Source organism: Carettochelys insculpta, chromosome 9, assembly GCF_033958435.1.
Source record: "Carettochelys insculpta isolate YL-2023 chromosome 9, ASM3395843v1, whole genome shotgun sequence".
NCBI lineage: Eukaryota > Metazoa > Chordata > Testudines > Carettochelyidae > Carettochelys > Carettochelys insculpta.
This window is the reverse complement of record NC_134145.1, coordinates 63,227,979-63,254,929: the sequence shown is the minus strand read 5'-3', so window position 1 is coordinate 63,254,929 and position 26,951 is coordinate 63,227,979. Positions and strand designations below refer to the sequence as shown.

At 42.2% G+C, this 26,951-nt stretch overlaps 1 protein-coding gene across 8 annotated transcripts in view; it reads right to left on the bottom strand.

The window, feature by feature from the left end:
• The window catches only part of PRRC2C (proline rich coiled-coil 2C), a 102,812-nt gene extending 75,924 nt beyond the window's left edge, over window positions 1-26,888 (bottom strand). For 7 of the 8 annotated variants that reach the window (XM_075002583.1, XM_075002590.1, XM_075002585.1 and 4 more), the window contains exons 1-5: window positions 26,773-26,888; window positions 5,436-5,603; window positions 4,053-4,230; window positions 3,006-3,115; window positions 534-671 (exon numbers count right to left, since the gene is read on the bottom strand). In XM_075002583.1, coding sequence (XP_074858684.1) covers window positions 534-671; window positions 3,006-3,115; window positions 4,053-4,230; window positions 5,436-5,550 — 541 coding nt within the window. In that variant the 5' untranslated portion in view covers window positions 5,551-5,603; window positions 26,773-26,888. The remainder of the gene's footprint in view (window positions 1-533; window positions 672-3,005; window positions 3,116-4,052; window positions 4,231-5,435; window positions 5,604-26,772) is intronic. The other variant, XM_075002587.1, reaches the window with a different exon arrangement.
• Between the last annotated feature and the right edge of the window lie 63 nt (window positions 26,889-26,951).

Sequence of the window (26,951 nt, the reverse complement as noted above, 5' to 3'; positions counted from 1 at the left end):
CAGCTGGAAATAAAGTGAAAGCAGAACATGACTAAAAAATATTTTTTGCACCAAATGTGAACAAATGACTATAGTTTGGGAACCTATGGTGTGAACCCTAGCCTATGAGTAAGGGAAAGATTAATAGAGCTTACTTATACATAGCGAGATAGTGCTGGATCAGAAGCTAAGGTGTGAAAAATCCCCCCCGGCCTAATCTCTTAGTAAAAGGTAAACACAGATATTGAAATATAAGCTAACACAAGATTGTAGATTCCAAGAAAAGTAAAATCAGTAAACAAAAGAGCTGATAACATAATGAGGCAGACATATGCAAATGTTATCTAGAAGAACATGCTTAGACAAATCTGCAAGCGTATGTAATACAGAAATCAGGCCACTCTGCATCTGTCAATTTTCCGTTGAGGGAATCTCTAAATGACAATATTTCATCTACTTTATATCCCCTCTCAGGCTTCAGAAATCCCCCAGAAAACCCTACATCAAATGAAAATTCAGCGTTCATCTTCAGAAGACTTTTAAGATATACCTACTTTGTGGCCGTAAACTGGGCCCAGGTCCATAGGGCTCTTCAGGTACATCTTTATCTTTGCTTGCCTTGTCCTGATCCCCAGCTGCCGGCAGACTGGGAAACTCTTGCTGGAAGTAACTGTTTACTGGTACACTTGGACCTAAACAATTAGAACAAAACTGTGTTACAAGTTTCAATAAAGAACACGCTTTAGAAAACAGGACCTGGTAACACGGCCAAACCATAAAGTTTTACTTCTTTTCAGATAAAAAGAGCTGTGTATTTCATACATATTTAAAATATTCCTCTGTGAAATTCCATATTAACTAGTGAGCACCAGGAGTAGCCAAATCCATTGAACAAATTTATTGTTCCTCCATGTTAGAAGGATCAAGATAAGAGGATACAATGTTTCTAGAACAGCAAACATGGATCATTTGAGCTATCTAGAATGTTAACTGATGTGATGTCAACCTGGAGAAGCAATTTTTCAAAACTGAATGCCAGCTTCTTGCATTAGCTATTTCTGGAGTATGCAAAACACTACTCTTGCATTACTTTAAACTAAGACAAAGCAGCATGCTTAAGAAATAGCCTGTGGTTGAGTTAGGAACAAACATGATCAGAATAAAACTTAACTTTAAGACAGGACAAGCTACCAAAAATTAATACTGTGACACTAAACCTTCAGAATGGCAATTTTTACGAAGTTTCTTTCTGACTAGCTTCCTCAACAATTCAACAAAACTGAGCACGCAGGCTAACTTAAAACTGCAAAGAGGGATAAAAAATGTTTGTGCCATCGCTTTCTTCTTTAGCATATGTAAAACAGCCATATTTAGTTTTTACCTAAAACAAAAATTTAGAAACTGTAAATTTGTCACTTTTCTTAATTATTTATATAATTCTATGGACAACTGCAGATCTAGTAGGACTAACATTGCAAAGGCCAAGGACATGAAGGTTGGTTGAGAAAGGAAGTGACTTTTAGTCAATCTGTCTACATCTTTATGTCCAAGCTGTCACCTCAGACTTTTCTATAACAAATTTAGGAGGACAGATCTTTTAATATTTCCAAATCTCTACCCCTTCAGCTGAAGGTAAAGGAAGTCTGCTGTAGTTCTCTGGTCCTCCCAGGAGCCTTTCAGAACAAAGGAAGACAAGACAACACCCTGCTGTTGAAAGAATCAAGGACAAACAACTTCTGAATATAATCTTTTATGCATTCTCTTCTTCTTTGTATAAAGAGTCCAAGCCCCCAACATTTTCCCCCATGACTAACTCAGTATCTAAAAAGCCCTAAGTATATGTAACCAAAAGTATAGTTTTGGTTTGGTTTGTTTTTTGGTTTTTGTTTTTTTTTAAGTTTTATCAGCAGTGGGAGGAAGCAGATTGGGGTTCCTAGAAGTCCTGTTGTGACTGAAAAGATACTTCCTATTACCAACACCAAGTGGCAAGAGAGGAAAGTCACTTCGTACTGCTATTCCTATGAGATATAAGCAGCATTTCCAGGTTCTCTCACAGTAAATGGGAGAGAGGAGGAAGGATATGTATATACATCTTCAAAATACTGCCTGATATGTAGCCATCAAGTTTGGATCAAATAATTCTGTCTGCAGAGTAAGAGTCTCCTTAGTGATAAACTTGACAATCTAAGCAGGTGAAATCAACCTGAAATAATTGCAGTCAGCTAGGAAGCAGTTCAGCTGTTAAGAGACTTTAAAGATGGTGCTGAGACAGCCACATTTTCCTTTACCTCTTACACAAGATCTAAAGATACGCTAAAAGTGATCATTGCACAAAGCTCTTCAGAGCTAGAAGTCTTTCCTCCTTAATTTGTCACATTATGCTCACAAACCGTAGTGAGACACAATGGAGCTATAGGGAAGGAATTTAAGGAACACTATCAACAGACACTATGAGGATGGTTTGGACAAAGACAGAACACTACAACACTGCGACTGAAAGTCTGTTATTCTGTCAGAAGAGTTAACCACATCCCTGCCACAGTCTAAGGATTTATCTTCCTTCCCCATTCAAGGACTTGCACCCCAGGCACCATCTTTCCCTGACAACCCAGCAAAGAAGAGCTGTACAATTCCCTGTACAATTGTTCAATTGTTATTCTGTCAGAAGAGTTAACCACATCCCTGCCACAGTCTAAGGATTTATCTTCCTTCCCCATTCAAGGACTTGCACCCCAGGCACCATCTTTCCCTGACAACCCAGCAAAGAAGAGCTGTACAATTCCCTGTACAATTGGTTAATCTACATTGCTGTTAAACTGGCTTCAGGGATTCACTTGAGTGACAAGGCACTCCATCACTTACAGGCAAGGAAGTTATCTCCACAACACTCCCAGCCCCTGCTGGCCCAGAGAGCAAGAGACAGGACCAAAAGAATAAAAAGCCCAAATCTCCCACACAGTAGTGACAAGCACAACTATCAGATCACTGGGCCAGCCTGCGTTTCCTCCACTTTAAGCTTCACTTACCATCGCCTTGCCCACCTTGCTTGGTATTGGCCCAGGATTTGGCAACAGGAGGTGCTTCAGGAGGAGTGGGAATTACAGGTTTTGGCTGTGTCGGCGGCACTTCTGGTTGTCTGAAGTTAAGAGAAACACACTCATTCATCATGGATAAAGGAAAGATTTGTTGTCAAGACAGAACAAACAATTTTGTAGGACGTATTAACTTATTCTACTCATTTGGACCTGTGACAACTATGGCATTGGAAGAACTAGGAACTGAAGACCTAATCTAAAAACAAATGTACACTCAGTACGAACATGTTTACTTACTGTCAAGCTACATCCTAAAATCCTGATACAGAGGTAACATTCTTGAGACTAACAATTTACTCTACAAGACATTTCTATTGAAGAAAATGTAAGCCATAAAACTGTCTTGCCCAACGTCTGCTGCTGTTTAGCCACACATCAAAAAACCTCACAATGATACTGCCCAAAGGTAATATAAGTACTTACACTCCCTCCCTCCCATTCTTTTATACTCCTCCCTTTAAGGGATGAAAGCACTGGAGATCTATGGTCAATAAATTATCTGAGATTGTATGTTTCTTATGTAGCAGTTGCCTAGATGAGTCTTCAATACTTTGATTTGTTTTAACCTAGCGAGAATCCCTAAATGATCTGAGGCCTGATTAACACATATTGTCTCTCCACCAGGAGTATTTAACTCTAACCACTGTAATATAGATAAAAAACACAGCCACAACAGTTAAATGTGTGACTAAGCCTGAAATGGAAAAGTTATAGCCCTTAATTTAGAATATATGTAGGTGTATTGTCTCCAGTGTAAGAATAATGAAATAATTTCAACCAGTCTCAGGTGATGGAAAGCCTCCCTGCCAACAATTAATATGGCATTATTTTCTCTATGATAATATCTGGACATTGTAGGTTATCACAGATCCACCAACTTTTTATTTTCCCACTTGCCTTTATTAAGGTGTCTGTAGTATGACGAGATTTTTCACAAGTTATATGGAATGAGAAAGATACACTTCTGTTGTAACTTACTTTTCTTCCTCATGTTGTTCTTGTTTAGAAGCCCATCCGGTGCCATCTTTAGGCACAATGTTTACATTAGGATCATTGCCTTTGTTCTCTGCTTTGAGACTAGGTAGGTTAGCAGGGGGAGGCATCCTCCGCGAAACGGCAACTTTTCCAAGACTCTGTAATCCATGGCGTGCAGCAACTGTGTGCCAAAAAGATGATAAAACATACAATTTTCACTGTTTTCCTTGAAATTTACAATGTTCTTGTAAAACTACAGATTTAGAACAAAAAAAAGTGTTTCCAAAACACAAAAAAGGGAACTAAAGATTACACACAGTAAATCCCCTGAAATCTACATCTCATGTTCAAGCAGGAATTATAAAATTACTTGCTCTGAAAATAGTCTTCATAGTTTTGAGGCTAGTTCATTCTGAAGTTCTCGGGATGGAACTGAAAATGGATGAGACTGAAATTTACAGTAATTTTTCAAAACTAAACAAACCTTTAAAAAATGCTCAGATCCTTTTGCAGGGTTTCAGACAGAACATGCAGTTCAGTAATCTCAGGAGGTTATTTGGAACAGATTAAATATAACATTATTAGGTTAGATTTTCAAAATTAACTATGCCCCTTCAAACATACCTAAAATGGAACTTTAAAGATTGCCTGGTTTAATTCAGATGTAGAATTCAAGGCTCTCAGGGAATTTGAGAGGCATGAGGGAAACAACAAGAGTAACTACACTGTTTTAATCTGGCATTTTGCAGGCAGACATGCCACATGCTCTCTGTAGCTCTGCTAGAGCAGCAAAAGCAGAAAGTTACTTACTCCTTGTCTCACTACATAAATAGCAAAAGCCAGAACATTTTCCACTAATAAGGGGTTAAGAACCAATTAATCAAAATCCAGCAAAAAACATGAGACCAAAGATCTCTGCTTTATGAACTAGATTATCTGAGTCCAATTCAACAAAAAGATTAGTTTGCTGCCCTTTGGGACAGATCAGCAATACCCTGAAGTGTCACAATTCAGTCACAAAGGTGAATGAAATATCATCATGCCATTTCCTCACCCACCCCATAGGCCTCCCTTCTACTATACTGCTATGAAGACTACAACTTTAAAATGCAACCATATTTTTAATAGACTATTTACACCCTCAGGCTACAACTCTACATACTACAATAAGTGCTCCAACCCCCAAAACCGAAATGCTATATTACAGGTGACCAGAAGTAGTATTACACGTATAACTTTTGCCATCATGCTTTTCATGGGGCAGTCTTCTTGCACATAGTTTGACACCTCTCTCATTTAGATCACAAACTCCACATGACCAATTTCAAATATGGCTGTACTAGCAGAACTACAAAATATAAAAGTCAGACAACTGAATTTACTCACCTGTGGTTTTCTGGGTTTCCAATGACTTTCCCTTATAAGTATTAAATAGGCTGAGTGTTGCATATTTTGTTTTCCCATCCTTCGCTTTCGTGCTCTGACTTGACTTTTCCGACATTTCGATGGAAACTCATCGAGTCTGTTACCTCCTGCTCACCCTTCAAAACCAATCTTAATACAAAAGAAAGAAAAAGTCCCTTTCAAATCAAATCCAGCACATTTGAAAGGATCTCAGATTTTGCAATCTGAACTTTTAAACAACCTAGTTCTAAAGTGTCAACATAAAATCCTATAGATATAAGTCAAAAGTATTGCAATAGCTATTCCTTCTGTTTTGGATCTTCTACTTAGTACTTTCGCCCAATCACAGAGGACAGGGGAGCTGCGGCTGGTCCTTCTGCCCAAACACGGAGGATGGAAAGAGCACTTTTTTTGGAACAGGAGCCAACTTTCACAGGTAAGTTTGTTGAACAAACAAATCTTGCCCACTCTGCCTCCATAGACAAGGCTTTTGGATTTTTTAATTTGAGCATGCACAATCTTCGCACAGAATTACTTCCACTGGAAAAGGGCTTTCCTTTCTTGGAAATTTTGAATGGGCTGCTATGTTTTGTGTCTCACCCAAGATTTTCAGCAACTTCACCTACCTCAGCATTCAGCGTTGCTGTCCCCAATTTTGTTATGAAATGGATGGGAAATATTTGGAGCTTCCGCAAAATCAAGAGCTTCAGCTTCTGATGCTCAGCTTCCCCTCAATTTGGATCCACCACAGAGACAGCAACAAACCAGTTTCTGAACCAATACTTCCAGTCTGTTCCCTATCAAACCTGGATCATAACTGAACTTGCTTGCAAGTTTTGTGTTATGGGAAGGAAAACACCTTCAGAGCTCCAGAGAGAGAAACAAGGTAACTAACACCAATACCCGGTTTTCCCTGCTCCTGTAACTCCTCCACCTCACAGACCAGTAATTCTTGTCAAAAGTATGTTTGTTCTCTTCTGGATGCACACCTCACTAATGGGCTATAACCCAGTCAGCAGAAGAAGGGAGAAGATGGCTGTGGATGCATTTGAGCAGAGACAAAGCTTCCGTGGTTCTCGAAGCCACAGGCACCTCCAAAAATTACACATCCTTCAGCTCGAAGCAACTTTGGTAGGAAAGGCTAATCACTTCCAGCCTCTCTCTCTAGTCCCCAAAAAAACTGTTTTTCTGAGATGAGGGGGAATTCAGATGTATATGGAATCTCACAGGTAGTTATGGTAAGCCAGCTGGGTCTCCTGTGTTCAGAAGTTCTTCATCATCAGGGTCCTCTCTCACTGACAAATTTTCTCAGCCTTTGCCCCCACAAATCACCAGCACCCACCTGCCTGCTGAAAACGAAAGGAGATGGAAGAGACAGTACCCCCTGCTCAGTTTTGAACGGTGAATCTGAATAATTTATGCCCCCAATACAAGTTATTTCAGTGGGCCCTCTCTGAATTTCAATGGTGTCCTACCAGCTTAGTGTTTTTTCTTTTTACCATACAAGGGGTTTGAGCTACAAGTATTGTGATCTAGGCCTTCATACACCGCCCCAACTTACGTGAAATCTGAGTTATGCAGGGGTTGCGAGGAGCACAACCCCACGCGTAACTCAGGGTTTTACTGTACTCTCTAGTCTGGCAACAGCTCTAGCTCCAATTTGATCCAAGGCACTGGAGAAGTAACTGGTGTCAGATTTGCTGCGCGTGCAAGGAAGCCCTATTGCAGCAAAATGAGAGTGCCTCCTCACACGCTTGGCCAACTAGGGCACGGTTACTACTAATCTCTGATTAGAAATGCCAGGCACCAAGACACCTGAAGTGGAGCATTTTTACCTCAAAGAACAGAAAGGTGGGGTTCAGTGAAAACAGGGAATCAGAACAGGAACACTTGGGCTACCACAACAGCAATTCTTGCTAGAAATAGTGTTACAATTTAAATGCAGAGTTATTATGTATTCCCATAAAGCTTTCTTTATGCTAAATGTACAAAAGGAAACATGAGGCAGTATAGAACCAAGTATTTTGTCTCAGCTGATTTTATGTAAATTCAACTGAAAACTGCATGAAGACATTGAACTGATTAAATCCACCTTCCTCAGTTAACTGGGTTGTAAGAAACTTTTTGAATGAGGTAATTCAATAAGTTTTCATACTTAACTTAGTACAGGCATGCAAGCGAGTGCCAATGAATATGGATTTCTCATATAAAAATTTTCCCCAGGTCCTAAACTAGGGATGGGTAATAATTTAAGTGGTTAAGGGCCACACTATTCCATAATATTAATGGAGGAGGTGAAGGGTGTGGGATGCAGGAGGGAGGTTGGGGTCTGGGAAGGAGTTTGGATGAAGGTGGGGGCTCTGACCTGGGGCAAAGGATTGGGATGCAAAAGGGGGTGCAGGGTCAGGGAAAGGGTATGCATATGAATGCAGGAGAGGATTCTGACTTGGAGAAGTGTAGGAGGAGATGCAGGGGTCTGGACTGTCACTTACAGGAAGATATGGAGATGCAGCATCCAGGAGGGAGTATGGATACGTGAGCAGGGGTGTAGACGATTTGGATTATGTGGAACAGGGTGCAGAAAAGTGGACAGAGGGCTGAGGAGAGGGAGGAGCTGGGGTACCCAGAGGTAGGCTCTGGCCAGAAGGTGCTTACCTAGGCAGCTCCTGGCTAGTGGCCCAAAAGGTCCCTCAGGTGGGCTCCCCACCTTCCACACCCTGGCTTGCTACTCAGAGCAACCTGCTGCAGGGGTCATGTGCCAAGTGCCATGAGCCCAAGGGATTGGTGGGGACATGAAGTACTTTGCATGCTGCCTGCCCTGCATAGACGCAGCTCATATTGGCCGGTTAGTGGAAAAAGGAAGATGTGCGATTGCAATGGGGATCGGACAGCATGTGAAGTAACTTACCACTCCTGGCAGTGCTCAGAGAAGCACAAGGGCTCCCACAGCAGCCAGACACTCTGAGTGACATATGGGGGCAGGACAGTCAGAGCCTGGCCAAGGCTCCAGCTGGGCCACTAGTTGGATCCACCAGCTTGGTAGGCTGAATTTTCCCCACTCCTGCCCTAAACCCACACAACCTCTCTCTTATGCTCCATAGTGCCACGTACCGAATATATTGAACATACAAACCTGTGCTCAGCTGAGGTTTTTACATGCATTCAGAAACCACTTCTTCAAAGTTGGTCTTTGCTAACATTTGCACCTTGGATAAACTGAATAGCTCACCTGTTTAGTATTTGATCTCTGCCTACTGGTTAACTTAACATTTACTATCTAATGTGCCTCCATTAAAAGAAAAATATGCCCATCTGTTTGGGTTTCATTAGATGTTTATTAGACAAAGTCACAGTATCAAACAAAGCAGCTGAACAATATGAGAGGCTTCATAACCTCAGGAAATAGACACATGCAACTGACTCTCTATTCACTTACTAAAATTAAATAATTAACATGATAGGAAGGAAGGGGATGTGCTACAGTAAATGAAGTAATAGCAACTGGTAGGGTTTATAGCACCCAAGAAAGAAGTTTGATCTGTCAATGAAATGTTTCAGGTTACTAAAGTTACACCACATGCACAACTGCATAAGGCATTATGCTCTTCAACTTATGGAGCAAAGTGTACTTTCAGCCATTTAAACTTAATATATTAAATACATTATGGCAACATCAAAAATTAACTGTCCTAGTAAGACTTACCCCCAACACATTTTCACCAGTTAAATGTACAGAAGTTACTGTACTCTATACAACACTATTTTTCAGACTACAGGAAGTTCTCCATCACTTAGTTGGGTCTTGTGCTAAAACACAGGGTATGTGTATCTCCTGTACTCAGAGATCTTTCTCTTATGTAAAAACACACTATACCAAGGACCCATTAACCACCATTCTTGTGGAACTGTGGTCCAGGAAATAAGCTCATTTTAACTTCTAGCTCACCCAACTGTGAAGAAACCTTCCTAACATGAATACACCAGAGAACAATTTAACATGAAAATGTTAACTTTTGCACTTTGCAAGATTAATAATTGCAATCTAAAAAGCAACTTCCAGCACATGCAAAAATTATTTTCTCTTTACAGAAAGGCAAAAAGATGAATCCTGTATAAAAAAGCTACATCAATGATTAGGAGGATGCAAAGGCCCCTAACAAGTCCCTTTTCTTGAATGTGGCTGATGAAGTTGATATGAACATAGCATCTCTTAAGGATCGTCCACCCCCCTACATTTTGTAGTTTACTTCCTTTATGTTTGCTGTATAATATTTTTTCTTCTAGAATACAGATTTTTACACAAACTCACACACCTCTCATCGCCTCATATTAAGGTATCCAGTTAGACAGGGTTCTAAACTCTAGTAGCCAGAGGACAGAGCATATGTATGCTAAACACTGAAATGAAAGGGGGAGATAAATGTTTGCAGCAAAGCAGAAGACATCAACTCCCCCACCAACAGCTCCTGACAAAGGGAAGGATGATGGAACAGGACTCCTATAACGATACTGTTTCCAATGCATATTTAGAGGTTCATATCTTATAATACTTCAAACAGTAGGTTCCTGATAAATTGGAAGCACAATCTGCAGCAAATCTGCAACTACTTAGGAAAAACAGCCTCAACTTCCTACTGCTCAAGTTCCCCTGGTTAGTGCAAGGATCAGCTGGGATACTCTGGTACTCTATTCCAACATACTTTGTATCCTGATTTTTTCACTCAAAAATAGAAGGTATACTTCAAAGAACTGTACAGCTCATCAGGGACTCTCTCTGCAACATTACTCAGTGCTATCTAATTTGAGAACATTTTGGCAAAGATATTTTATTTGCTGTACAAGTATACAATACACATTACAATAGCTAACTAATGTAGTACTTATAAAAGGCTCTTCTCAAGTTTTACAAATATTTATGAATATTAGCTAGTTAATCACCACAGTAATTTATAAAGGATAGGCAAATATTTTCATATTCTAGAGTGGAAGCAGAGAGGTCAAACTGAATAGCAAAATGTCACACTGTAAATTAACATCAGGACTTGGAAAAGGACAGTCTGTAGTGGATTGAGACTCAAAACTGGACTCATTTACCAGCTCTGCCATAAACTTTCAGTGCAATCTTATGCAACTCAATTCCTCATCTTAAAGAGGGAGTCACGATATCATATGTATTATGAAACATACATATACCATAACAACAAAAGCTATACAAGTATGTAGGTAAATTGCATACAAGTCAGTATTCCTAGGTTGCTTTCTGTACTCTTTTCTAACCACTTCTGCTAGAAAGTATTAACCTTTCCCCTCTTGAAAAGCAGGGCACCGATCAGTTTGACAATCATGTCAAGCCAAAGTAGCAACTTCCTCAAAACTCAGCCCTCGTTAAAAGGATACCTGAAAAGTCAGCTTCAGTAAATCTTCCGACTACTGCATGTAAGAATGGAGATTTAAATGGTGTCTTTTTGCTACACAGCTGATTAAATGTAACAGCCTGCCTTCTTTCAAATCCATTACTACCAGCTTTAGGAGAACAGTCACGCTGCTGCACTGAACTCTCTCTCATTAACACAGGCCAGATGAAGACTAAGAAGCTAAAAGCAGCAACAAACATGGAAAAATTTTACTAACTGTAAAAATGATAGATTTCAAGATTCCACATTTTTAACCAAGCAGAAAAATTGCTTCACAATTGCAAAATATCACTATGGTGTATGTTTAGGATGGGCCTCAATATATATGAAGGAGGTGTAACTCAGTGGTTTGAGGGTTAAGTTCAAACCTTGAAGAGACCAATTAGGGTCTGGGGCAAATAGATTCAAAAAGCAAAAACAACTCTGACAGGGTTGGTGCTTGATCCTACTGAGAGGGCAGGGAATTCAACTCAATTACCTCTGAGGTCCCTTCCAGTTGTATGAGATATGCGTATCTCCCTACATGAATCCTGAAAGCTATGCAAAATTTGGTAATATTTCAGACTTCAACCCCAAACTGCACACTTTAATATTTAAATGTGAGACTCAAAGGTTAAGCAAAACTGAATGTAGTGTAGGGTTTTCCCCTCTCTGCCACAGACCTACCTCAGCACAAAGTTGGAGGAAAAACCACTGAGGAAACGAAAAAGAACAAAACCTAACCTCACATTAATGCTACTGAGTGTACGCATGGTTATTTGAGAGACAAAAAGCAAAATGGTTAAATGTACAAGTTTAACCCCAATGACTGAGGCACATCTATTACAAAGCAGCCCAACTGTGTGAGACCTTATTTCCAACCACCAGGATACAGTAACTTAAGCTACCTAAATTGCCTTTTCAGGGACTGAAGTTTTTCAATTTGACCTCTGCTCAATGACTAATATGGATTAAAAATTGGTTTAGCCTTGGGAGTGAGGCAGGCATATGTGGGAGGGAGAATACAAAAAACTTTCACTAAGAGACATCTTTCTAACAGTTTAGGCACCAAAATGGCTTTGAGTAGAGACCTAATGTTTGGCATGAAAACAGCCCTCATTAAGAAGTCTCTCTCAGCAGTGGAAGCTGGCTTTAATCAATGGTACAAGCTTCTTTACCCAGAAATTTATCAGCACTTTTAATCAGTGGTGGGGGGTAAGGCGGTCTTGCACTTGTACATCTAATCAAGCTAACTTACACGAAAACTACTAAAACGGACCCTATGAGTGACAAACCATTTCCAAGAATGCCTTGGCTCACTCATTCCACGTTTTATAAGGCAGATGCTCCCAAGATTAGGAGAAAAGCAGATATTTTCTGTGGAACTTGTAAGATGTATGAGCATAGAGCATTCCAGTGCTATCTAGACAGAAATCCTATGATATCAAACTCTTCCTGTAATTTCTTTAAGAGAAAAAAGCCTCATCAAAAGTACTAAGAAAAAATCCTGTTAAGACTGGCTTATTTTCCCTCTAAAAATTTTAAGTTATTGATGATACTTTTAAATGCAGATATATGTTTAAACTGGTTTAGTTAAACTGATGCAAGTTTCTGCAAAGATACCCTTATTTTGGTTTCCAAAAGTTGTACTGCTGTTTAGCTTAATCAGTTTAAAAAAATGATGAAATACGCATGTCTATATACAAACTTGCATCTGTTCTGAGAGCAGGTTCTACAGCAAAACTATGGACATCTTAGATCATGCTCATTAAGAGCTTCTGAGCTGAAAGTGTGGTGGTGATGGTTTCTTCAATGAGGACACGGTCTATTCAATATAAAGGACACTAAAGTAAACAGATTCAAAGTGAAATAAGAACTTTAAATAGGGACTAAAACATGCCTCACTCAATAGTCACTTTCACCACTGTAATGTCATTATTTTCACTAAATTCACTGTTTTGCTGAGAAGACAAGACCTGAATTTCTACAGTCAGAAAAAGCAGCTTGGATCTCATTAAACTGCGAAAAACAAACTGCAAAAGAGCCCATAAACAAAACAAAATCCATCTCTCCTTACCACAAAAAGCAAACAAAAAAGCCACAACATGCTCTCCCACCCAAATGCACACACCAAAAAACCCCCCAAAACTCTCCCCAGGCACTAGGGTGAGAAGAGGGAACAAAGAGTTGAAGAAATAATTCAAAACGGATGGTAAAATGCAGGTAGAGAGGCAACAGATGAGCAAATCTAACTATTTATCTAACCAGTTTGGAAAATACATTCATACGCATAACTACGTGCATGTACATTAAGCATCAACTTGTCTGTACAAAAGTTGTGTTTCCACAATATCCATTGTTAGGGCGACCGTATTAGATGGGATGGTCACACATTTGGGATAACAAAAAGATGCCGCGACTTATTTTTTAAAAGACACTAACTGTCCCGTATTTGGGCCCTCCCCAGTTGACCTTTTCCGGCAGCAGCTGCGCAGGCACAGTTGCTGGTGGGAGTCACCTCCCTGAGCCTCAGGGAAGTGGGGGAGGGCTGGCAGCTGCCGCTCACTTCGGACTCCCTGGGAGGGCCGGTGGCTGCCACCACCCTCCCAGCTCCCTGGGCCTTGGCGGAGCCAGGAAGAGCCACCTCTCCCTCCACATATCTCCCTGTCCTGTACTTGGGACAGGGCGATATGGTCACCCTACCCATTGTTCTAGATCTGTACGACATGCCATTTCACATGCCCCCTAACTTTATTAAAGTCAACTTTAAATCTAATCAGTTTTTAAAACAGATTAAGAGTATTTTAGATGATTAAGTCTCCCCCTAGTTCCCTTTAGAAGTTTACTAGTTTTATAAAATCATATTGCTTAAAAGTGTTAAAGACTGAGAAAAGGAAACAAGTATAAGGTACATAAAAGAACCTTTTAATCATGTGCATCTGTAAACACTTATGTCCAAAATGTGAACCTTGTACTTGTTCCACTTGTCATGAAGCATCAATGTTTCACCGCACATGCAACAACTAGCAGGCTTCCCCGCCATTTCTTGAATTAAAGTTAAGAATGTTTAAGTCTAGACAGATGTCAATCACTGCAAAAGTTACCACAACCTACATTAGATACACAACTACACAAAAACACCCTGTTTACAATACAATGCCTACTTATGAACTGCAAGATTCTATCAACTAAAGAGTGTTGACTGAGGGTGCTGCTAGTGGCACAGGGGTGGGCAATAAGCATCTGATGGCCAATGTGGTTTGCCAGCATTAGCTGGCACATCTTTAAATTAATCAACAATCACAAGTTAAACAACTTAATTGCTTTGTCGTTAACAATTTTAATGTACGTGTAATCCCTCTTCTCTCCTCCCTGGGTTACTCGGGAGCAGGCAGGACTCATCTGTGTGTCTGTGCGCCTGATGGGTTCAATATTAAAAGGAAATCCTGAGTATCCCAGGGGTGATGTTGGATAGCTGGGAATCCTCTTTTCACCCCTGATTTCTAAAGCTCTGTAAATTGGCCTTATCTCCACCTGGTTGACCTCTGTACACACTTAATGGTGTGCCCTTGGAAACCTCCAGGGAACTTATTTCAGCTACAATCTGGATTTAACTCCCAAACAGCAATTATGAGTAGTATATGTCTAACAGACTCAATAAGAATCAACATACACCTTTATTTAATAGCTTAAGGAGGCAGGGTAATAGACTAAACATGAATGAAATCAATGAACAGTATATGCAGAAAAATTAAACACAACTGGCATAAAAAACAGAACAAAACAGCAGAAATGTAGCACTTTGAAGACTAACAAAATGATTTATTCAGTGATGAACTTTGAGACTGACTGGCTCGGGTGTATTGAGTTTCTTTGTGTCTTCTGTGTCCATTCATTCTTCAGCGCAGGTTTTGCCCAGTCTGTCCAACATACATAGTGGCAGGGGACTGTCAGCACATAATAGCATATATAATGTTGCTGGAAGTGCATGAGAATGTGCCTTTGGTCTTGTATTTATCATGGTTAGATCCAGTGATGGTATCCCCCAGAATAAATATGTGGACAAAATTGGCAGCGGGGTTTGTTACAAGGAAATGTTCCACGATTAGTAGGCCTGTGATTGTTGGGGAGAATGTTTTAGGTTAGGAGGTTGTCTATAGGAAAGGACAGGTCTGTCACCTAGGGCCTTCTGGAGTGTAGCATCATGATCCAGAATAGGCTGTAAGTTTTTAATGATGCATTGTAAGGGTTTGAGTTGGGGGCTGTAGGTGATGACAAGTGGCATTCTATTATCGATCTTCTGAGGCCCATCTTGAAGTACAGTCATACCCCGAGATACACCCATTCGAGTTATGAGAATTCGACTTTACAAGGAGTTTCATTTAATACCCCTACTTCAGCTTACGAGGCATTTCTTCACATTTACAAGGACCGATTTGGAGGCTGGCAGCTCTGGTAGGCAAGCACTGAGGGGATGGAGTTGGCCGCATTGGTCTCGATGAAGAGACCGTGCAGGGGGGTGGCGGCGGCCTGCGAGAGGGCGGCAGTCTGGTGTGGGGAGGTAGACTTGTCCGAGTCCCAGCAGCAGATCACGCCACTCTGCGAGACGTGGATGCTGGGCGTGCAGCCCATCCCGGCCCCACTGCTGCCGCTCACCCCCTGGGTGGCTAGGGGGCCACCGCTGCCCACCCTGTGCAGCTGTGCCTCAGGTGCTGCTCGCTGCCTGTGGCGCTCCCTCCCATTTAGCACCTGGCATGCCTGCCACTGCCGCCTTGGCTGCCGCCGGTGGGGCCTCTCTGCTGCGCAGCCCTGCACGAGCGAGGCATTGCCCCTCGCCAGCCACGGGCCCCCTGTGCCTGCCTAGCTCCCCATGAGGCCAGCCCCTGGCAGCGCCCCCTCCCCACTTAACCTAAGCTGTGCTCAGGCCAGGCTGCCTCTCCGTACCCTGCCCGCCCCCTTGCACCGCATTTAATGGGATTTGGTGTTGTTTTAGCATAAATGGGTGTAAATTTTGGGGCTCAGGAACATATAAAATTTTTCCCCATTGAAATTAATGGTAATTACGTTTTCGACTTATGAGAATTCAACCTAAGAGGGGTTTTTCAGGAACGAATTAACTGCATAAGGCAGGTGAAGACTGTAGCTGATTTCTGGGTATTCTCTGGCCCTGTCAATTTGGTTTTTTTCTGGTTCTTTTTTTTTTTTTTTTTTTTTAACTTCTCCTGGTGGGTAATTCAATTTTACGAATGCTTGTTACAGATCTTGCAGTTTTCAGTCTCTGTCAGTAGGATCAGAGCAGATGCAGTTGTATCTTAGGGCTTGACTATAAATGATAGATGGTGCACGCTGGCAAGCGTACTACCATCAGTTCTCTCACCAAACAGTGTACATTCCCTTTATCAAAGTTCCAGTTGCTTGTGTTGACATGTGGCTGTTGTTCACTAGATTGCGGACAGCTTGGTGAAGGTTCTGTGTATCAGTCCAGGCAAAGCAACAAGCAGATCAGGCCCTCTGACATGGAGCTGGCCTCTGCAGCACTCTAACGGACACAGATAAAGTTCCTTCCCTGCACTGTTTCTCATTAGCAGACTGCAACTCCCCAAAGCAATTCCTGGCTGGGAGAAAACTTCACACTTGCCTTGGAGGTAGTCTGTTCCATCAGCCGTAACTCTCCGACAACAGGAGACCACCATATTCTTTTACCAGCTACTCACACCTGCCTCTGCTGTGGTAAGATTCGAGGCTCCAGAATTGGGCTGATCAGCCATCAACAGACTCACAAATAGGAAGGTGACATGAAGACCTCCTACTTGTTATCAAGTGACTGCCAAAAGAGATATGCAATGGCACAGAAATACATCCAGGAGTAATGCTTACACCCATAAGCAGGCATCATGACATCCTCTTCTGTTAAGTTACATCAGGGTACTATTGGACCTGCTTCTACATACATAAACAGCCGCAGTGAAAGGCCATGCTGTTCCAGCTACAGATGGGCAGAAAACTGATTTTTCCCAGATGTAAGCCTTGGATCTGTCTACTGTATCTTTGAAATCTCCCAGACATTTTACTGTGATGTACTCTTCCCAGGACCGTTCGTGATAAACCTCCAGAAGCATAAACTGGTGCAAAACAAAGGCTCACCTTCTGAGCATGCAACATTGCTCCATGAACAGCAACGGTGTTAAGTTTATGTAATTCAGATCCCAAAGGGTAGAATTCTGAGGAATAGTATAACTAGGGTCCTACTAAATTCACAGTCCATTTGGTTAACTCCATACTTACAGAAGTTTAACAATAACAAATCTCAGCATTTCAGCTCATTAAATCTGATATTTCAGAGTGTTGTAATTGGAGGGATCCTGATCCAAAAAGGTGTCATGAAACAAGGGGGCTGCAGACTACTGCCCTTAAAGATGCTGCTTGTGGTAGCATACACGACCTTCAGAGATGGGCAGCCAGAGCGTTGGCTGCCAGCCAGAAGCCCAGCTCTCTCCTCCAGTAGCAGCACAAAAGAAGAACATAGTATATAGTATTGCTACTCTTACTTCTGTGTTCTGCTGGCAGGGCCCTGCCTTCAGAACTGTGTGCTTACCAACAATCACCACTCTTGCTGCCCAGTTGTGTAGTCAGCACAAAAGTAAAGGTGACAACACCATGACACCCACCCAGTAACCCTATGACCCCCCAAAAGTCCTTACTTTTAGCTCAGGATCCCAATCTGAGAAATATCGGTCCCCGCATTAAATCTGATAGTATTGGATAAAAGCACACAAAACCAGATTTTATGGAATGTGATGCATTTTTCATGGCTTTGAATTTGGTTAGGCCCTAATTTTAACATGAGACTTGAACTGAAATATCTACAACTCTTTCTCTGCCTCTCACCAAGGTCCCCTGCCTTCATTTTTCCATTCTCCCTCTAGACTCTATCCCTCAAGCAGCCCAAGCACCCTCAGGAACTCTGAAATAAAGCCACTTAACTTGGTGAGGAGTTTCTTGCTACCAACTGACCTTTCACAAAAAGCCATTCTGCAGTCATCATGTCACTGCCTCTAGGCTTCTACTGCCAAGCAAGCACTCTACAGCTCCCAATGTGAAACAGAAAGCGTAGCTGACAGTGGATGGGAGGCAGAAGAAAGATTAAGAGGCAGACAAGAAGAGCTTTCCCACTTGGGACAGCTCAGCCCAGAAATGCTGCCCTGGACTCCCATTCTATGTACCACCTCAGGAGAGGCCGCATCTGAGAAGAGGAGGTTTTCCCCAAAATTCTCTCTCCAGCCTTCTTTCTCACACAACCATCACACTCATTCAGGCGCTGGAGTCTCCTGGAACTCACTCCCCTTTTCAGGCTGCAAAGAGCATTTACAGGCCACAGAAATATTAAAGCTTGTCTTGCTAGCCAGCAGATTTTAGGCAGAACTGGTGCTTTCAATCTCTCTGCTGAGAGATCAGCTTCAAAAAGCATACATTTTTGAAATCAGCTTCTAGACTCAGCTCCCTTAAGGAAGAGGATTTTGTATCAGATTAGTTATTCCAAATATCTACTTGCAATGTCTCAATGCTCTGTTTTATATAAACTATTTTGGTTTTGTTTGTCTTATAGTAAATAAGCTGACTGCTACAGCCTCTCTGGCTTGAAAGCATGGAAAGAATTTCAGCTGTATTATGGAAAAAATTTATTATGCAAAAATCACGCTTCAGGTACTTCTCTTAGACTTCAACCACATGCACAAACAATATCACAGAGCAAGACCCTGTAAATGTAATAATTTGTCTATGACAAGTAAAAAAGTTGTCAGAATTAACCTGGAAGAGAATAAAATACCATAATGGACTACACTCATTGTGAGCCGTTCAGCCCTTCTTATTTTTTTTTATTTTTCAATATTTATTCTGTTTTGAATTTTATTCTTGAAAACAGTGGGAAATCAAACAACTGAGGAAGAGGGGAATTTGAGATGTTTTTTACACCAACTTTAATCTTCTGAAAAAGTGAAGTTTAAATTGGTTTTATTTGGTGAAAATCTCAGCAGCCACTTTTATTTCACATTTTTAAAATCTGATACAAATATTTAACTTCAATTACGGCACTATGAGAAAAATACTTCAGCCATATGCACTTATGAAAGTTTCTTAAACTATCAGTTTTGCAAATATATTGTAAACCTAGTTATTTCTAGATCTCTGTGCTTTTACTAATTAAAAAAAGAAAAGTATTAAGTCATATAATCAAGACTTTTCTTAAAAAAATCTGGATTATGCCTTTCTGCTACTATATGGATGTATGAGGAAGGCCTGAACAGGTGTGCTCCGCCCACCCCCTTTTTTTTTTTTTTAAAAGCAAGCAAACAAGCAAAAAAACTCAGGAATATCAATCTAGTTTTCCCTGAGTTCTCCCACTGACAGGAAACAAAGTTAGATGGACCATAATTCTGACCCAATATGGCCATCCTAATATTGTAAACAATATCTACTTCATTCTTGCATCTTAATTAAATGTTTCAATCTTTAATAAAGCCTTCCTCTTATTAATGGGTCCATTATGAGTTTAAGGTTCAAGAAGTTTAACAAAAAGGTGGGACAGGTAGTTGAGAGACCTAGATAAATTGGAGGACCAGGCCAAAAGTAATCTGATGACATTCAACACGAACAAGTGCAGAGTCTTGCTCTTGGGGGTGGAAGAATCCCAAGCATTTTTATAGGCTGGGGACTGACCGGCTAAACAGCAGTACTGCAGAAAAGGATCTGGGGATTACAGTGGATGCAGGATATTAGTCAACAGTGTGCCCCTATAGCCAAGAAGGCTAATGGCATATGGTGGTGCATTATGAGGAGCATTTCCAGCAGATCTAGAAAAATTATTCCCCTCTATTTGGAATTGGTGAGGCCACATCTGGAGTACTGAATTCAGTTGTTTCCCCCCCCCTCCCCCAGTATAAAAAGAATTTGGATGCATTGGAGAGGGTCCAGCTAAGGGCAACCAAAATGATTAGGGGGCTGGAGCACATGACCTGTGAGGAGAGGCTGAGGGATGTGGGCTTATTTAGTTTGCAGAGGAGAAGAGTGAGGGGCTGTTTCACTGCAGCCTTCAACTTCCTGAAAGGGGGCTCTCAAAAGGACGGAGACCAATGAACGCTCCAAAATATGTTAAGTCGATAAAGTGCCACAGGACCTTTTTATGATTTTTTAGTAGAAACAGGATAACATGGCTACCCCTCTGAAACCTGTCACCATGAAAAGTATGTTAGCTTTTGACCTGTGGTTTTTTGCCATGTAGTAGTAGGTTAAATTTAAAAAGCAGTAATGATGGAAAAATCTCACTGAACATTCCTTAGCACATCTCGTAACTAGCAGTTCAACAAAAAGTTAATAAAAACAGTAGTTTATGTTGTAGATATTGGAACTTCATCTCTGCATTATTACAGTAATTACTTTAAGTTTATTATTTGTCTGAGTTAATTGCACTTTATTACAATTCCTATCTCCATCTTCTGTCCCATGTACATTTTTGAACTCCTGTGCTCCCGTCACTTCAGATTTTTTCCAGTTCTACAAATCCATTCAATGTTCATCTTTTTCATCTTTCAGTTGTGTTTATTGACTTCTCTCTGTCCACCTTATATCTAACACATTATAAACTGTGTCAGGATCTGTAAAATTAAACTAAGTCTTGAAAAATGTGCACAGCAAACAGACTGGATTAAGCCTACAGTACAAACAATGAGTGACAGTTCTACCCGTAAGCAACAAGGCAATCCATGATGTCAAATCCAGCATCCATACAACCTTAGTTGATTGAAATGTGAAGGATTTTTCTTACACTATGCTTGTTAAGACTCCATCATTTAAAGCAACCTCTGAATACAAGGTGTCTGATAAACTTGGAGTTACTCTCCTTTGCCCTAAGGTTTGCTGCTAGGACAGAGCAAGAATTCTCTCAACACAAAACTGGAAAGTCTCATGGCTAGTGTGGTATCTGGGCTTCTTCAATATTTTCATCACCTGGTCTTTTCTTTTCATCTTCGTATCACAAACTTGGTCTATACAACAAAGTTAAGTGTTCATAAGGCAGACTGTGTCAGGGTCTGCACTACAGTCCTGCCCCTGCCAATATAAGTGACCTACTAAACCATCATAATAACAACTTTCATGGAGATAATGTCTGTGTAACTAGGGCAACACAATCATATGCAGGGATCAGGGGCCTCATACTCAATTTACCTTAGGGCCACTGCAAGACCTGAAATCCTTCTTGTTGGACAGTGGGCACTCCCCTCTGACAGGGCTCTGGAGTGGTGGAAGGTTGACACGTGTGCCCCCCCTCCCTTCCGCATACACCTCCTGGCTCCACCTGCTGCCCATGTCCTCCTCCACCCCCACCTCCCCATGCAGGCTTTCCACCCCGGCACCTGTTGCACAGTGGGGCTAAAGCAGCTTCCACAGGATGGCTCGATGCAGCCACATCCGAACCCATGGGTGCAGTCCCAGCCATCTTAGAGACAGGATAGTTCCCCTACTGCGAACTGACAAACTTCTAATAGTGCACATATTAAAGGTGACCTGGCCAGGATATAAAATTAATTTTGTGCCCTTTTTGCTTCTTTGCTATGTATCAGGTAGATTAGAAGTGTTCTTTCAAAAGAGTTTTCCATTAGAAATTCACAAATTTCCTACCTAAAAGTCTCTAAGACTACTGAAGAACGAGTGGAATTATATCAAACTAAACAAGAGACTCAACAGAGGTTGAACCTCTCAAATCCAGCAACATGAACAAATTGGCATAATTTTGGTTAGCTGAACATCCATGGTCCCACAAAGTTTGTTCACAGCCACCAGTCCTGGCTCTCAGTGTTCTGTGCTGTCATTTAGCTCTACTTTATCCCTAAATGTCTTCCAAAAGCTCAGTAAGAAAAAGTAGTAGTGGTGGTAATGCTGCTAGACAATACTGCCTCCTGTGGTTTGGCAAATTCTCTGTTTTGTCACTGAACAGGTGCTGAGGGTGCTGGACTAGAGAGAGTCAACCTGTACTCAGTTACAGAGAGGCAAATGGATTTTTCAGTCTAACTGTTCAAAACTTTGCAGTTGACTTCTGCCAACATTTATTTGACTCAAAAGCCTTAAAAACAACAAGAAGTCCTGTGGCACCTTACAGACTAACAGATCTTTTGGAGCATAAGCTTTCGTGGACAAAGCCCCTCTGCATCTGACGAAGCGGATCTTTGCCGACAAAAGAATATGCTCCAAAACATCTGTTAGTCTGTAAGGTGCCACAGGACTTCTTGTTTTTGAAGATAAAAGACTAACATGGCTACCTCTCCGACACTTGTCAAAAGCCTAAGAAACAATTGGAAAGGAAAAAAACAGCCTCTGACTTAAGGGGTGAACACACTCCCATTACACAACAGAGAACAAAAAAAAAAAAAATAAGAATATCAAATAACCAACAACACAAAAAGCTCACCCCACCACAGGCCCCGCCCCCCAATTTTGGCTTTTTTCATATGTTCTGCTCTTTTCTTCACAAATCTAGATTTCCCTTTGTAAGTCACTTTGAAAAACGCAAGTCTGTAATCCTCTGGGACAGACTAGGCAGTGGGATAATGAGAAATACTCTCTGGAACAGCATGAATAATGGACATCACTTCTGACTGCAGACAGGGATGTTTCCTCTTGTTTTGTCAGCAAAGAACCAATGCACTTTCTTGGAAACCTGTTGAGCTGTGTGTACAATGGATTGTTGCCTCCAAAACTCCCAGCCACTGTTTCCCTCAGTAATGGTTCCCAAGATGCTTACTATGTCTAGATCTGATGCCTGTCAAGAGTGTCATACGTAAGACACAAGAAGTATTTCTTCATCTCTACTCTGTGCTGGTTAGGCCTCAACTGCAGTAGTGTTGTGTTCTGGATACATTTCAAGACAGATGTGGAGAAACAGGAGACGGTGCAGAGAAAAGCAACAAAAATGATAAAAAGGTCTAGAAAACATGACCTATGAGGGAAGACAAAATTTGGTTTATTTAGTTTGGAAAAGCAAAGACTTAGAGAGGATACAACAGCTTTCAAGTACCTAAAAGGTTGAAAGGAGGGATAAACACTATTCTCTGTAACCTCGGATAATAATGGGCTTGAATTTCAAGAAGGGAGATTTAGGTCGGGCATTAGGAAAAACTTCCTAACTGTCAGGGAGGTTAAGCACTGTTATAAATTACGGAGGAAGGTTGCGGAATCTCAATCACTGGAAATATTTAAGAGCAGGTTACATAAACATCTGTCAGGGATGATCTAGATACAGTGTTTCTTAAACTTGTTGAGAGCACAGAACACTGAACAATGTTTTTTAGGTGGAACACCTAAGAAATTTCCTTCTCCACCTTCCCCCACAACAAAAGAAACTGTTGTCAGACCAAAAAGAACAAGCAACATACGCAGCCAAACCAAAACAAAGTAATTTAATCAGGTATCACAGCAATGAAGTAGTAACACTGTATCTAGTTTTACCTATCAAAATATATACCATCAGTGTATGATATCGAAAATGTCAGATGCTTGCATCATACCTGCGTGTTCTTCGTGGAACACAAATGTTTCACGGAACACAACTTCAGAAACACTAATCTACATGATGCTTGAATGCAGGAGACTGGACTTTGACTTCCTGAGGTCCCTTCCAGTTCTAGCATTCTATGACTCTACAACAATGCATTAAAACGCCAGCATCCTCCTTGGAACCACATCCACACTAGCATTCCACCTGATGTTAACAATAGCATAAGCAAGCCCTTCTCCTAAGGATGAGGATGTCAGGAAGATTCCCAAACCTGAGCCATTCTTTTTAGGTGACAAATATGAGGAGTTGTTCCAGATTGAGGTGTCATTAGAGAAGGTTTTAGAACAAAATGACAACTTAACAGTAACAAGTCACCAGGACCAGATGGTATTCACCCAAGAGGTCTGAAAGAACTGAAATGTGAAGTTGCAGAACTATTAGCTGTGGTTTTAAACATATCCTTTAAATCAACTTCTGCACCTAATGACTGGAAGATAGCTAATGTGACACCAATATTTTAAAAGAGCTCTAGAGATGATCCTGGCAGTAATGGGAAAATTACATTAGTAATGGGAAAATTAGCTGAAACTAAAGAACACAATTATCAGTCAGACGAATATAATCTGTTGGGGGAAGTGAGCATGGTTTCTGTAAAGGGAAATCATGCCTTAATAATTTACTAGAGTTCTTTGAGAAAGGTTAATAAGCATGTGGACAAGGGGATCCAGTGGACATAGTGTATTTAGATTTCCAGAAGGCATTTGATAAAGTCCCACACCAAAGGCTTAAGTAAAGTAAGCTGTCATGAGGTAAGAGGGAAAGCCCTCTCATGGATTCGTAACTGGTTAAAAGACAGAAAACAAAAGTTAAGAATCTATGGTCGGTTTTCAGAATAGAAACTGGTAACTAATGGTGTCCCACAGCGGTCTGTACTCGGACCAATCCTATGCAACCTATTTATAAATGATCTGGAGAAGAGGGTAAACAGTGAGTTGGTAAAATCTGCAGATGATACTAAACTGCTCAAGACAGTTAAGAACAAAGACAGATCTTTCTGAAGCTCTACAAAAAACTAAGTGAACTGGGCAACAAAATGGCAAATAAAATTTAATGTTGATAAATATAAAGCAATGTACATTGGAAAAATAAATCCCAGCTATATATACAAAATGAGAGAGACTAAGTTAGCTATAACTACTCAAGACAGATCTTGGAGTTACTGTAGATAATTCTCTGAAAGCATCCACTCAATTTGCAGCAGCAGTCAAAAAGCAAACAAGGTTAGGAATCATTAAAAAGGGGATAGAGAATAAAACAGAGACTATCTTATTGCCTCTATAGAAATCCATGGTACACCCACTTCTTGCATACGGCATACAGATGTGGTCGCCTCACCTCCAAAAAGATATACTGGCACTGGAAAAAGCAATTAGGGATCTGGAATGGGTGCCATACGAAGATAGATTATAAAGACTGGGACTTTTCAGTTTAGAAAAGAGGAAACTAAGGAGGATACATGAGAGAGTCTATCAATCATGACAGGTATGGAAAAAAGCATGTAAGAAAGTTATTTACATGTTCCCATAACGTAGGAATTAGGGGTCACCAAATGAAATTAATGAGTAGCAGGTTTAAAATTAACAAAAGGAAGATTTTCTTCACTCAGCACATGCAAAGCCTGTGGAATTCCTTGCCAGAGGATGTTCTGAAGATCAGAACTTTAACAGGGTTCAAAAAAGATCTAGATAAATTAATGGAGGTGAGATTCAACAATGGCTCTTAGCCAGGATGGCTAGAAATGGCATCTGTAGCCTCTGCTTGTCAAAGGCTGGAAATGGATGACAGGAGAGGTATCACCTGATGATTACAGCTGTTCTGTTCACTCCCTTTGGGGCATCAGGCATTGGCCTCTGTCAGAAGACAGGATGCTGGGCTAGATGGTCTTCTGGTCTGATCCAGTATGACCATTCTTACGTTCTCCATTTCACGACGAAACTGAATGATATAATCCTGCAATATCTGCTCAGCCAGTTCACCTCAACAATTATGAGCAAGGCTGTGTCTTAGTTACAAGTATTTTTAGTAAAAGTCACATACAGGCCAATAAACAAGCCACAGCCTACAATACAGCCACAACTTTTACTAAAAATTCCCTTAACTAAACCTTAGGTGCTGTGGGGAGACAGGAAAGGTGGCTTGTGTGGCTGCTGTTTTTCCTTGGGGCAGCACCCTGGGGCCCCTATGCTGATCCAACCACTGCTTCTGGGCAGCTAGGGACAGTGGAGGCCACTCAGCTGCCCAGGCAGCCCTGTGATCAACTGCACTGGCCACTGCAAAAACCAGAAGTCCCAGAATCTACAACTTCCAAGAAGGACTTGTAGCTTTAATTATGTGTACAGAAATGTCACAACCTAGACATTATAGGACCTCCAAAATAACAGTCAAGTATCATATAATACAGACAAAATTGGAACAAGCTGCAACCACAATCATCAGCTGAATAGCCCGTGGCTTCCCATGTCTGCCAGTGATAGAAGTCTGAAATATTTTAGAATGAGAGGAAAAAAAGAGAACTAAAGTGCATTGACCAGAAAAGCCCCTCTGATGCCCCAGGCTCTCTGTCACACAACTAACCCACTTATGAGGCCAGTGTGCCTCCAGGGAGGGCAGAGTTCCGTTCCCCACCCAATACTCCCATACCAAGCGCCTGCCCCTTGGCGGCTCTTCACACCGCTGGGGGTGAGCGGGGAGGAGATGCTGCTGCAGCAGCGCCCCGGGGATCTCACAGTGCCTGCAAGGAGAACGGCCAATCGATCCCTCCAGCCACGGGGGCACGAAGCCAAAAGAGAAATCCAGGCTCGGCGCAAGGAAGGCGAAGGAAAAAGGGCCCATGACGCGCTCACCCCGAGAGCACTACGGGGCGGCGGACCCACCCCCCTCCTCGTGTCAAACTGCCCCCGGCACAGCGCTATGGGGCTGGACCCCTCCCCGCCCCCGGAGCAGCAGACTGAGCCGAGCCGAGCCCCTCCCCGGCCCCCTTTCACCCCGATGCGGCCCGGGCCCTGCCCCTCCCCCGAAGACAGCGAGAGAGGGAACAGCCCCTCCCCACGCCGGCACCGGTGAGCCGGCTCCCTTCCCCACGCCGGCGGGCTGGGCCCCGGCCCTCGCCCCAGCTCCCACCGCGCTGAGCGGAAGCGGGGCTCGGGCGGAGCCACCCCCGGGCCACGCGGCGCAGGCCGCGCGCGAGCGCCGCTCCCACCGGCTCCGGGGCCCGACTCGGCCCCGCCTGGGCAGGGGTGGGGGTGGGGAAGGCGGCGAACCCCGCTCCCTCAGGGCCGGGCCTGGCGGCCAGCTCCCCTCCACCGCGGCTCCTCACCTGGCAGCCGCGGCCGGCCCGAACCCGGCTGCGAGAGTCGCTGGGGCCGCTACCACCGCCGCCGCCGCACGAACCGCCTCCACACAGGGGCCAAGATGGCGGGCGGCCAAGCCGGCGCCAACGGCGTATGACCTCACCACGCAGCGCCGGTCACGTGAGCTCCGGCTGCCGCAGGAGCC